This window comes from Ambystoma mexicanum, chromosome 1q, assembly GCF_040938575.1.
Source record: "Ambystoma mexicanum isolate Mex_15411 chromosome 1q, UKY_AmexF1_1, whole genome shotgun sequence".
Classification (NCBI taxonomy): domain Eukaryota; kingdom Metazoa; phylum Chordata; class Amphibia; order Caudata; family Ambystomatidae; genus Ambystoma; species Ambystoma mexicanum.
Window position 1 is genome coordinate 1,292,297,178 of NC_090922.1, and position 14,274 is coordinate 1,292,311,451.

General features: G+C 45.8%; 1 protein-coding gene across 2 annotated transcripts in view; it reads left to right on the top strand.

Annotated features, from left to right (window-relative positions):
• Positions 1-14,274, top strand: part of USP24 (ubiquitin specific peptidase 24) — a 2,799,104-nt gene that overhangs the window by 2,157,077 nt on the left and 627,753 nt on the right. For both annotated transcript variants that reach the window (XM_069642114.1, XM_069642115.1), the window contains exon 55: positions 4,607-4,703. In XM_069642114.1, coding sequence (XP_069498215.1) covers positions 4,607-4,703 — 97 coding nt within the window. The remainder of the gene's footprint in view (positions 1-4,606; positions 4,704-14,274) is intronic.

A 14,274-nucleotide genomic window follows, 5' to 3' on the forward strand; every position in this document is an offset into this window, starting at 1 on the left:
TGATACATGTCTGACGCTTGGGCTTTGCTGGTCATGATGCAGGGTTATTGTCTTCCCTTTACTCAACACTGCCCCTGACCCCTAGTCCTTCCGCCGCCCAGCCCCTCTTTGTCTCTGGACAGTGAGGAGAGGTCCATCAGCTTCTGACCAAGGGTGCTATAGGACTAATGCACCATTGAATACAAGGGATTGGGTGGTATTCACTTTACTTTCTGGTTCTGAAAAAGGATAGAGACTTGCATCTCATTTTGGATCTGAACTTGTACCTATGCAGAGACAATTTCAGGATGGTCACTGTGGCCCAGATCTTTCAATCCTTCGAACGCGGGATCGGTTGGCGTCACCTACTTCCATGTTATGTTATGTTACTTGGCATTTATATAGCGCTCTATATATCATTGGTATGACCTCAAAGCGCTGGTAGGTTCAACGCCCTCGGAACCGTAGTTGTGGTCAGTAGAGAGCGATAGTCATAGGGTGTGTGGGTGCACCAGATATGTGTACAGCAGATGTAATTGCTGGATGGTAGCTGCATCCTAGCGTTAGGTGTGGTGCTGAAGATATCAGTTGGATGTGTGCAGTCTGGTGGGTGGACACCCAGACTGGGCTTTGGCTGCGTTAGGCCTGAAGGACGCATATGTGGGCGACTAGGCCGGAATGTGCTTGGCTAGCTGCGTTTTATTAGGGTGATGAGATGTTCATGGGGTTGTATTCGTATGTGAACAGCTTGGCCGAATTAATCAGGGGTATAGCTGTGTTCTAGTTGAATGATGGTGTATAGTAGAGAGTAAGTGTAGTGATGTGATATGATGGTTATCTTTAAACCGCCTAAGACCAGGCACGTGAACAGGATGGCAGGCAACAGTGATACATGGACACAGAGATACAGGGCTTACAGCGACAGGAGGGGGATACGGATATATAGCAACAGCATGGGGAACAGGAAAGCAGGGTACACAGTGATACAGGTGTGGGGCATGTTAACATTTACATTGGCATTTCTATCTAGATTCGATTTAGGCTAAAGTTCACAGCTCCACCCAAGTGTGGGACTTGACAACATTGGCATTCTGTCTAGAAGCGACTCAGGCTAGCGTTCACAATCCTGTCGGGGTCTGGCGCAGGTTAATGTTCACAAGTCCACTAAGTGTGGCATTGCTAGCATTCACAATCCTATCTAGAGGAGACGCAGGATAATGTGCCGATCTATCTCAAGCACAGGAAGTATATGAGGTTCGTAGTGGTACCTTCCCACTATCAATCCAAAGTCTTCAGTTCTTTTGGGACGAGGATTTTCACCAAACTGCTGGCAGTGATCGTGTCTTGCTTCATGAATGAAAGAGTTTACATTTTCCCCTACATGGAAGACTCGATCGCCCAAGCTTGTTCCCCAGAGTAGGTGTTGGCACATCTGTTCCGAAGATACCGTTTTTTACACAGTTTGGGCTTCTCGGTAACCCTCAAGAAGTCCTATGTTTTGCCATCTAAGTGCCGCCAACTTATCAATGTGGTCCTGGACTATGACCTGGGCAGGACTCTCCCTACTGAGCATTAAGTCACAAACATCTTCCAGATGGTTTGCCTTGTAATGCAAGAAGATGGATCTGACCTCTGTCTTTCTATGCCTACTTGGTCTCATGGCTTCATGCATTCTGGTGGCGCTAGAGACCCGGCTCCGCATAAGTTTGCTCAATTGGCTCTACCGTGTTCAGTGGTCTCAGTTTCAAGGCAACATGTTACTCCTGTTATAAGTCTCAGACTGTTTGTCATGGCATCTCGCATGGTTTGGCCCTGAGAACCAAACTTCTCAGAGTGCCGTTGTTTCTACAAACCTGGCCCCAACTGACGGTGGTAGCAAATATGTTCTTGAAGCAATTGTGAGCTCACCTGCTATACCTTAAGGTTAGCAGAATTTGATCTCCGACATAAGCCTGAGAACATATCAATTTGCAGAAGCGGTGGGCGGTGAGGCTGGCCCTGGTTTCCTTTTTCCCTTCAGTACAGGGCATGTACGTGCTGGTCTTGACAGACAACACAGTGGCCATGCATTTTATTACCTCAACAACAAGGTGCTGTGGGATCCTTGCCTCCATGCAGAGAAGCAGTATGACGGTGATCTGGGCTCTTGAGAATGGTGGGTCTAAGAGAGCGGCCCTTCTACCTGGTACAAATAACTTCATAGCGGATGCTTTGAGCAGACAGACTTTGGCCTCACTCGATTGGGAGCTCTGTCGGGAAGTTCTGTAGAAGATATTGTCCTTGTGAGGGAGTCCTCAGATGGATCCACTTACCTCCAGTGTCAAAAGGAAGTGGGAGTTTTGTTCCAAGAAATTCTGTTAGCAGGGAGCTCTAGGGTACATACTGGTGATAGTCCTATTTTTTTCTCCTCTGTGTTCCCTCTAATCCCCGTCATACCGCAGTTTCTCAGTAAGCTACACCTGTTCATAGCCTCATAGATTTTGATCGCTCCAGCTGTAGCTAAAGTTTCTGTACATGCCTCCCTGGCTCCTTCCGTTAGGGGTAGGCCTCCTCTCTCTGTCGGAACAGCAGGCTTTCTATCCAAGCCACAACAGCCTGCACCTTAAAACCTTAATGCTTTGCCTCTGAGAGGCTGAGATACAAAGTGTGGGATTTGTCAGACAACGTCCTGAATGTATTCCTTTCAGCTAGAAGGCCAGCCTCTAAGTCCCAATACACCTGATTTCCTGTTTTCTTTGGCCCTGACAGGCCTATAGATTGCCGCTGCTTGGTCCCATACTGATCTTTAAAAGAACCCTTTGCGGAATGCTCTTTCTTCACAAAACTCGCTTTTACTAATTTATTGCACAGATTGTGCAACTGATTTCCGCCACGCCAGTTTATTTTTCCTGCATGGGACTTCAATTTACTGTAGAGTTTCTTGATGGGCACTCTGTTTGAGCCCGTATATTCATGTTAATTAAGATTGTTCATCCTTAGTGATTTTCTTGGTAGCCATCACTTCTGCAAGATGTGTGAGTGAGACCCAGCTGTTGTCTGGTAAACCTTCCTAATTATTTTTTACCCAAACAGAAGTCGACATTTAGAGTGAGAGCCTCCTTCAAGCCGGAGGTGTTCTTGGATTTCCATCTCTCTCAAAAATTCCATCTTTCGTTGTTTTTTCCTCTGCCCCAACCATCCAAGGCTGAGGAGTGATAAGTCGGCTTGATCCGATGCAGGTCCTCAGCTGCTTCGTCTCTCTGGCGAAGTACATCCGGAAAGGTGACCATCTTTGTGTGCATAATACTGGTTCCTGTGCTATCAAGTAGATCCCGTTCAAGATTATTTATGATGCTCCAATTCAAACTTCTCTCTTCTAGTAACGAGGGAAGGTTAAAAATTCCCCGGGGAAAACGGAAGCTTTAGATTTTGCATGTGCCCGTTTCGTTTAGAGAGCATTCGTCCCCTCTTAACACAGTTCTAATGTCTAAAACTATTAAATCTTAAATTCATGGAGAAAATTGTACATAATCCCATAATGTTATCTTCTGCTCTGTTTTGGACAGATTGTATATCTGGCAGGCGAAAATTGCTCTAACCCGACTGTGGATGGTCATAACATCCAAATATGACTCCAGATGTACTTTAAAGTACAATACTGTAGTACAATACTGTAAAACATTGTTTTAATTGTTAGTATAATTTCATTGTTTTCAATTTTATATAATCTTTTAATGTGTGCAAATGTATTGTTTTACCTAATTCGCACCAAAGTAAAAATAAAAGTAATGTTTTTCTGTTGAATATTATCGTTGTCCTTGCTGGATTGCTCTCCTACCTTCCACTCAAATTTGACATATCTATTGTGCTTGATTGTAACAAATGTGTAGTTTTCATTTTGTGAGAGTTTGTCCTCTTTTTGTAGCCTGCTGGATCAATGATAAATTGTTTGAAACTGCGATGTTGGTGTACACACAGATTTATCTGTCCCAGCTGTGCACTATCTGGTGCTGGCAGCACACATAATGTTGTGACTGAGTCAGACATAGAGTTGCTCAATTGCCTACGCCCCCCTGCCCTGACCCCAGCTTTAAGATTTTTCACATCCAGTCGGTGCCTGGGAATATTTCCAAGGCGATAAATCAGTGGGCAGAATATTATATCCACCAGAAAGAATTTTACCAAAAAATGTTGTTCAAGTACTTTTGATATTTAATGATGTATTAATAGCCCTAGGATGTATTTATTCTGCCATACATTGCACCGATAAGTACCTACACTATATCACTACCACCAGAGGAATGTTTCAGACACCTGATAAATGCCTCTATGAGGAAAGAAATTATTGCTTTTGTCAGTGTCTGCTTGTTATCATTAAAGAATTTATTCTGCATCTTAACCTTTTCACAATTGTAAGCTAACCAACATTGAATAACTGCAAAGATGAGCACATATCTGTAGTTATTGTACTCTTAAAAAAGGCTTTAAGGAAACCACTGTTGGGTACTTGAGCATGATTGCATTTACCTAGAATATGTTGTGTTTTTGATAGCTCTCCTTATAAATGTGGCTCCGATTGTACCACTAGGCATGCATGCCTTAGTGTATTGGGAATGGACTACTTATATAACTACTTTTTTAATTTCAGGGTTTTCTTGTTGGAGTGTAGCATAAGGGAAGTTCGCATTGCTGTTGCCACTATACTTGAGAAAACGTTAGATGGTGCTTTGTTTTATCATGATCGTGTAAGTATCTCTTACTAGCCTTCCTTTTCCTATAGTATATGATGTGGCGTATATGTTAATGTGTTTTCTCAATGACTGTATTTGTGGTGATAGTTTTCCATACTAATGTATACTTTTTCATCTTTAGAGTCTTTCACTTCTGAAATAGCTCAGTCTTTCTTTTTCACACTATTTAGAGTGTGTAGACTGAGCTGGTGAAGATAGGCCCTGAAGCCACTTGTTTTCCCAGCAACTGGATATATGAGGTACCAGCGGGGGGCACCATTCCTGTCAATGTGACTGACTCTGGCCACAGGGGTGAGCTTAGAGATTCCTGTTGTTTACTGATTAATGCCCGTTCAGCAGTGGCACATTGCCAAGAGATTTTTGATTTTCTGACCGAGCATCAACCAGACATTCTCGGACTAACCGAAACGTAGTCTTCAGACTCATTTGATCCTGATATACCCCAGCTCCTGCCACAAGCATATTCAATGCTTCAAGCTGACTGACCAAGCTCTAAGAGGAGTAGTGGTCTTGCTTTTATTAATTTAGCATCACTGTGGTGTTCATCTAGTCCCATAAATTATGATGTTCCCTGAGAGCTGCTGTTGATTAGGCTTCAGCCCTCGAGTAATGTATCAGTGCACTTACTGTTTGTGTATCGTCCACCTTCCCATCTGACCAATGATTTTATTAATGGGTTTTCCCAACTGGTTGCTGATTTGGCCCTTGTCCACACCAACCAGATTTTGGTAGGTGACTTTTATATCTAGGCTAATGACCCGACGGATACTCAGGTGGTCAATCTGGTTGCTGGATTGTCACCTTCACCTGCGTAACTATCTCCTGACCTATAACAGAAGGTTGACCCTATTATTTCAGACTTACTGCTGTCTGCGACCTTTCACCCTTTACCAGTTATTTGGTCAGACCATTTACTCTGCTCATTTCTTGTCCTTCTCCCCATACGCTGGCAGGCTCTACCCTGGTCTATGCCAACTGCCATAACTGGGTCAATGTCTCTCCTGGGCAACTTGCACAGGCTCTGAAACTTTGTGCGCAGAAGACCTTCTTGGAGAACCAGGTTGACCTGTGTGGAGCATTAATAAAAATGATGTCCCTTAAGGCTGACCTACTGACTCTCCTAAAGAAAGAGTTTGCAGTCAGAAACCCTCCACCCCTTGGTTCTCGCCAGGACCATAGCGTCATGAATTAGCAGTGCTGTCGGGCGGAAAGCAAATGGCGCATCTGCTATGAGATATCGGCCAAAGATGAGTGTAAACCAGATTTTATCTCAATATAAACTGGCAGTAAAGTCTGCTAAATCTCAATACTATGTTGACCATATAACTATTGCGCCTTGTGCGTCCCAGGAGGAGTTTAGAGTGACGAAGGAACACTGCCCCCTGTCCCACTCGTTTTGATCCTTCTCACTCTCAAGCTACCTGCAGTGCCATCAGCCTGTTTTTTGCAGAGAAAATCAATAAGATTAGGATAATGATCATGTCGACAGGATTGGGACTTGTTGACCCAGTCTCCCGAGCCCCCCTTAGTATTGGGACCTTTTCCTGTTTCGAGCCCTTCTCTGATACAATAGTATTGGCGGCTATGTGTAAGCGTATATCAATATCTACTTCTGACGCCATTCCATTGTATCTGCTTCAGTCCATCCCTCTGGATACGATCGCACTCTTTGCGGCCACGCTTCACCAGTCTTTTGGGAGCGGGGCAATTCCAGCTCCCTTGAAGCATGCAATTGTCACGTTGTTGCTGAAGAAGCCAACCCTGGATCCTTTGTCCACTGCTAGCTACCACCGCATCTCTCTTCTTCCAGCTATCATGAAGCTGATGGAAGCCATTGTTACTCCACAGCTTATGAGGTTTCTGGAGGAAAATGGGCAGTTGCAACCTTTCTAGTCTGGCTTTAGGCCACTCATGGGGATTGAATTGTTGATGGTGTCGATCCTGGATGACTTGGCCCTTGCTCCAGGACCGCGGACAAGTCGGTGTTCTGATTCTCTTGGGCCTCTTTGCGACCTTTGACACTATCGACCACAAAATTCTTTTGCAGCACCTGGAACAAGCAGGACTGGCAGGTCCAGTCCTGGCTTTATTTTCTTCCTTTTTGGAGTACTGCGTGCAGGCTGTCCCCCTTGCAGGCTTCTGTGCATCTCCCACGCCAGTTTGCTGTGGCATGCCACAAGGATCATCTTTATCCCCTCTACTTTTTGTTAGGGAGAATTCTCATTCTATGGCTAATTTCCCTCACCTAGTGAGTCCCCCAGCAGCTTTGCTGGATTTCTGGAGTTAACTTTTTCCACTTGGTAAGAGTGTGCGCCTTTTTTCCAATCTTACATGTGTTTGGCCATGTGTACTTTACTGTTTGTGTCATAGTAGGCTCTGGAGGACACCACTCCATGAGACCCACTTTTTAGGTGTGTTACACAGCACCTTCCGTGCAGTGACACAGGGTTGTCTTTTACTGTCCCCCAGAAGCAGGTAAAGTTGCCATTTACTTTATGTAGTCATTTAAAAGTACAGACCCAGTATACCCCATCTTACATGGAGTACTGGAAAAGGTTAACTCCTATCCCTTTTTGTCTGTGCCTCTCTGAGCTTTGTTGTGCTCTTTTAACATTTAGACTTGGCTGGTGGCAGTGGTAACTACCCTAACTTTTCTACCGCGATTATATTATATAAACGTGTTATTGTTCCAGGCTATTATAGTAGCCTCAAACATAAACCCGCTTGACCAAATACTCTTTCTTTTGGCTCTGGTCGGGTTTATTGCCATTTCCTTTTGTTAAAGTCCTTCTTGTGTTTCACTTTGCGCGGCAAACCAGGTTTGCCTTCTTTGCTCACCGTCTTTTGGCGGGCTTCTGCCAAGAAGCCCTCCTCTTGGCGCCTGGGTGTCTATGTGGGCTGAATGTGAGGGAGGGGTGTAGTCACCCCCTGCACAGGGTATCCTTGGAAACCCAAGTCGCACTTTGGCATGATTGGCTGAGGTGGTTGTCCGGGCCGGAAAACCCTCATGCTGTGTGATTGACAGCCAGGCTGTGTGAATGGGGGATTTTCGGATAAAAGGCAGGACTCTTGGGCTGGAAGTCGGAGTCACCACTGGAACTGCAAGGAACCGAAGAGAAGCAGAGAAGAAGACAGCTGCTGCAACTACCGAGTCCCGGTGAAGCCCTGCTGCAGTCTTGAGCTATCTACCCTTCAACGACAAGAGAAGATCCAGTCCGGAGTCTTCTTCCCTTGAGCCTGGTGGGATCAAACAGCTCATCTTCCACAGGCAGAGGATCCTCTTCTTGTTCAAAATCGCTGCACACTGCTGTAGTGGTCCGGATAGCCATCTGTAGAGCCTCTCCTGTTTTAAAGGAGCGCACCTTTTATTCACCGTCACTGCTGCTGGCCTCATCCCTGCGTAGTGCAGCTCACTCCAGACATTATCCTTCTTGTCCCCACGATTGAAGCTCCAGGAACCGTGAGTCTGCAGGAAACTAACTGGAATAACTGCCGTGGCACCAGCTTCTTCAAAGAATAAGGTACTGTGTCCAGCTGCGAGGAACTAGGGTGAAACCCGTTTCTCCTCATCCAAGGCTTGCCCTGGTCTTCCTTCCCTCTTATAACTGTTGCTTCCTCTGTTGACAATATCCAAGTACTCCTGGCAACGTTGAATCTTGAACTGTCTGACTGTGTGATCCTCGACAACAGCGACCCGGTTCCACTTGACAGTAGCCTCGGCCTATTGTCTTTTATTTTCCCGTCAGCAAGTGTTCTCTGATTCTGTCTGCCTTGACAAAAGTATTGCCTATGATTTTTGCCCCCAACTCTCTTTTGTTAACTCAGGTGCTAAGTGTGGTTTTACCCCGGTAATATTTCTTTCCGCAGATATGCGTATATTTAGTAAGACCGAACTGTCATTACTGTCAAAAAGTGATCTCATATGTATTCCTGGTAACGTCTTTTTTTTCACAACACCGGTCCTTCTAATCATAAGGTACTTACCTTGAGTTGTCCTGTACAAAGGGCATTGGTTGTGTGTAGTGTATTTTTAGTGTGATTTTAGTTTAATAGAAGTGAAGTGTTTTACCAACAGATGGTTTAGGACTAAATGTACTTTTACTTTTCAACCAAAAACCTTGAGTCAGTGTTTGCTTGAGTCATAGTAACTGTGGTCCTGTGTGTAATCTCTACTACTGCTCATTTGCTCTTGAGATAAGTCTGGCTGCTCCGCTACTGCTACCACTGTAACAGTGTAGCACAGGCTTGTACCAAAGGTGAACTTGTATTACCACTTGTAGTCTTAATTGTGTGTAGTGGTCCCTAAGAGCACTGCACAGGATTCTGCCTAACACACCAGCAGGGTTGCAAGCTCTCCTTGCAGGTGAATGATTGGTCCATTGAATATGGGAACTTTGCCCTTTGACCTACCTGTAAAACAGTGACAGTAATTACTGTGTGAAGGTGTATGATATCTGGAATTGCCCAGGGACCGTCTTGGTGATAATCTTGAGTTTGGGATTATTAACTGTATTTGGTTTTAATATGTACATGTATCTAGCTGCTGTTACGCCTAGTTTAGATCTGTATGCAGTAGAAAAGTTAGGGTAGCTACCACTGCCACCAGCCAAGTCTAAATGTTAAAAGAGCGAAACAAATGCTCTAGGAGGTACAGATAAAAAGGGATACAAATGAACCCTTTCCAGTACTCCATGGAAGATGGGGTGTACTGGATCTGTGGTAGATTGACTAAGTAAAGTTAATGGCAACTTTACCCTTTTCTGGGGGACTGTAGTCAGCCTCAGAAATGGAGTCAGGGGAAGTCTCAAAGACAACCCTGTGCCACGGCACTGAAGGTGCTGTGTGACACACGAAAGAAGGGGGCTACTGAAGTGGTGTACTTCAGAGTCCACAATCACAAAAACAGAGAAATACACATGGCAAAACACAGGTAAGAGTGGAGGAAAAGCTCACACTCTTACCAAGTGGAAAAAAAAGTCCAGCAAAGCTGCTGGGGGACTCACTAGGTGAGGGAAATTAGCCATAAAAGAGAATTCGCCCTAACATGTTGTACACTTACTTCTCCAGCATTGGATCTTTCATAGATTCAGATGCTTGAATATTCCCCGTCGTCAGACTGGGAATCCTCTGTGATAAAAGTAAATATGAATTTTATTTTTATTTTTTTTAATATACATCACTTCTCCCCTAGAGAATGCATGTAGATACTCATTAGTGGCCTATGAGCCACTCCATTGTGTAGACCCTCCACCTCACTTTGGTCCTTTATGGCCCCAACCAATGAAATTGCAGGGCTTAAGCTCCTCCCCAAGCAGCCATCTTCAGGTTTTTCACCACAGTCTATCAGACAGAAGGAATCCTCCAGCTCTCTGAGCTTTCAAAATTCTTTTCACCTTTTGTTTGTAGATATAATTTTCTAATATATTCTACTGTTTTCCCCTCCTAAGGGGCTTGCTATTCTGAGTCTTTGGACACTTAGAAACGTTTTTGTTGGTACTTTTTAGTCGGGGTGAAAGTTCTCCTCAGCATGGCTGAGCTTCAGCCTGCCAAGAAGCCTTCCCTGTTCAGGGACTGCACGAGATGCAGAAAGAAATTGGTCTACATGAAGGATCTGCATGACCACTGTATTTACTGCTTATATCCACATGACATCAACAAATGTGACATTTGCAGGACTTTCTACACCAAATCCCTGCAGGACAGACACAGGAGACTTCTGTTACACCTAGAAGCCAAGGGTCTGTCCTCTGACGAGGAGCTCCTGTATCGTCTACTAAGCCGCCTGAGAGACACACTTCTAAAAGAAGGGCCTCTTCAGTGGATAGGAGCTCTTCTCCCTCTCATAAGGATAAAAGCAAGTTGGAAACCAATTCTTCTATGCCTTCCTTGGACCCAGAACACCACAAGACACGTCATCCTGAATTAAAAAACCACCTCCAAAGGTAAAGAGGCACTTTCAAAAAACCAGGGGGGGTAGAGCCATCCACGGAGAAGCCGTCCAGGAGCGGCAGTAAAGTCAAGGACGCACCGCCGACCAAGCCGTCGACAAAGCCACCGTCAACGACAACACTCCAAACCCCATCCTCCACGACAAAATCCTCGTCATCGAATTCATCATCCACGAAGCAGTAGTCGTCGAAGGAAGCCCATCACTCGTCAACGAAGCTCTCGTCCACGAAGCTCTCGTCGACGGGTCAACCATCTTCAAAGTCTTCGTCCACAGAACCACTGTCGATGAAGCCATCGTCCGCGAAACCACCGTCTACGAAAGTACCGTCACCGATTCCGAAACATTCGGTGGCTTCCGAAGAAATGGAACCCACCATTTGCTGACATCACGGATAAACCATCCAATGTGAGCAGTCTTCAAGTCTTTGGGACCTGCGTCTCCAATTCCAGACACACCTGAGCCGGTTGGAGCACAACTGTCCCCTTTAAAAGAGATGACAGCACTCCCGGACATCATTCTTCAGGAGGAGTTCTAGGACACTGAAATGCCTGGTGAGCAGCCTTTCCTTATTCCTAAGGAAAACAGCCCTCCTTTGCAACCGGATTTAGAGGACATGCTGATCCTTATGAACCGGTGCTCATGGCATTGATGCAAAGAATCATCGAGGAGTTTAACAAACATTTTTACCTAAGGAGCCAAGAACCCCCTTGAGGGATACTTCACCTCGGCATAGCACACCCAGACACTCCCCTTCCAGGAGTAGACCACAGAAAAGAGCATGATCACCTGAGCCTCCATGTAGATCCAGGAGCAGAACACTCAGTGCTTCACCGACAAGTCCCCTCTCCAGCACCATCTCTTAAACCTCGATCGCCAGGTCGAGATCCAACTACGGTACCTTCATCTGTGTCAGTATCTGATTGGCAAGAGGACCCGTTAACTAATTTTTTCGATCCGGAGGAAGGAGAGATTACGCAGGAACCTGATGCTCCCAGTGAATGGGATGATTATATCGTCGAGAAACCTAGGAAGAAGGACCCGCCAGGTGATTCGTCACCCCAGACAATTTGGTATTGTTTCATACTATAATTGGTAAAGCTGCAGACTCAAAATACAAGTTTCTTCGGAAGAAAAGAATTTGGTGCTCTACGAGCAGAGGGATAAACGCAGAAGAGCGGTCACCAGCATTCCTCTTCTCGACACCATATGGGAGTCTGGGTCGAAGATACTGGCCACACCCTTATCCACACCTGCTTTAGTTTCAAGACCAGAAAAGAAGTACAAGGCACCCAACTCGGCGCCGCTTTGTTTAAGGGGTTATACGAAGCCAGACTCAGTCATCACAGTAGCGGCTAGAAAGAAATTAGCCAAACCATCATCACCATCGTCAGCACCGCCAGACAACGAAGGTTATAAGCTGGAAGCCATGGGTAGAAAGGTGTCTTCCTCAGCATCTCTCACGATCAGAGCGGGCAATGCATTAGCCAACACAGCCAGGTTTGACCGCAAGCTTTGGCCTTGCATGTCCAAGCTGACCAAACATCTACCAGCAGATTTACAGGAAGAAGCCAGGTCCATCATTGCGGACGGAGAAGCCACTTCAGACCACATGATCGACGCGGCTGTCGATGTGTCTGAATCAGGTTTCAGACAAATGGCCCACGGCACAGTGCCAAGGAGACAGCCATGGATGAAGGCCATGAATTTCAGGCCTGAGGTGTATGCACAAAAATTTGGACATGCCCTTCGATGGGCAAGACTTATTTGGCAAAAAGATAGATGACCACCTTAAAGGGATCAAAACAGACACGGACACAGCTCGGGCCATCAGTTCCTTGAAGGATAAATATAAAGACTGCAGGTCCTTTCGGCCCTTTCGAGGTGCAGCGTCAAAAGACAGAGGATATACACGTTCCTCCTATGGTCAAACGTCACAAGGCAACACATTCCAAGGCAACAGATATCAATCCGCCAACAGGTATTCCCAGAGAGGAAGGCGTGCCTCTGCCCAGGGTAAAGCCCAGAACAAATAGAATTGACCATTTGTTTCTTCCCCATCTATGCCGAACACCTGTGGGGGGGAAGTGTAAGCCAATTTGTTCAACGCTGGAATTCGATAACATCGGACAAGTGGGTTTTACAGGTGGTCCTCGGGACACACCATAGAATTCCTAGACCATCCTCCATCCCTTGCCCCCACTCTTCGCAAAGTTCACATGCTGCGGAACATCATGGCAGAAGTTTGAAAGTTACTGCACAAAGCAGCTGTAGAGCCAGTTCCATATTCCCAGAAATGAAAATGTTTCTACTCCCGCTTCTTTCTAATCGAAAAGAAAAACGGTCAATGGAGGCCCATATTGGACATAAGGGCACTCAACACATACATCAAACGCATCAAATTCAAAATGATATCCCTGCAAGGCATCTTACCGTGGCTGAACAGAAACGACTTCCTAGCCACTCTGGACTTAGAAGACGCAAACTTCCACATTCCAATTCATCCTGCCCACAGACCGTTCCTCAGGTTCGCTATAGGAGACCTACATTTCCAATTTCGGGTACTCCCGTTCGGGCTAAAATCAGCACCAAGGGCATTTACCAAATGTCTGCCGCCCATAGCAGCGAATCTCAGAAGGTTGGGAACGGAGGTCTTTCCTTATTCGGACGACTGGTTGATAAAGGCGAGCTCCCTCAGTCAAGCTCAATTGGCAGTGTCGAAAACGATAAAACTCCTAAAAGGGTTAGGTTTTTCGATAAACAACATAAAATTCTACCCAGTACCCAGCAAGACGGTTCTCTTTATGGGGCCCGAGTTCCACACCACCATTCCCAGGGTAAGACCATCGACGGACAGAGTAGCAACCATCCTCCGCTCGACATCATTGTTCCTAGAAAAAGAGACGACCATGGTACGCTCTTTCAAATCCCTCCTGGGCATGATGTCCTCATGTATATTTCTCATACCAAACTGAAGACTTCGCATGAGACCAATCCAGGAGGCCCTGGACCACCAATGAAAACAAGCCAAGGGCTCATGGGAAGATTTGGTCCGGATACCAAAGACAGTGCACAAAGCACTTTGATGATGGAACTTCAACGGAACCTGCTCCAAGTGATGCCATTCCAGGCACCAACATCCACTCTTCAATTAAGGACAGACGCGTCCATTTCGGGATGGGGAGCACACTTGGTGGACCTTCAGACAAAAGGGACTTGGTCAGACCAAGAAGCACAGCTCCTCCTCAATGTCCTAGAGCTCAGGGCAATATGATGGGCTCTAAAAGCTTTCCTTCCAGTAGTGTTGGGTTAAGTCTTGACCATTCAGACAGACAATACAACCTCCATGCACTACACAAACAAGCAAGGGGACACGAAGTCAGATCTTATCTCAGGAAGCTCAATTACTATGGTCTTGGGCCTTGCACCACAAAGTTCAGATCAGGGCGGGACATCTCCCGGGAGTAGACAATGTCTTAGCGGACAAACTGAGCAGGGAGTACGTGACATCCCACGAATGGGAGCTAGACGAAAAGGAAGTTCAATGGATTTTCTCTGTATGGTGCCAGCCACAGATCGACCTTTTTGCCACCAGGGTCAACAGGAAATGTCAAGCAT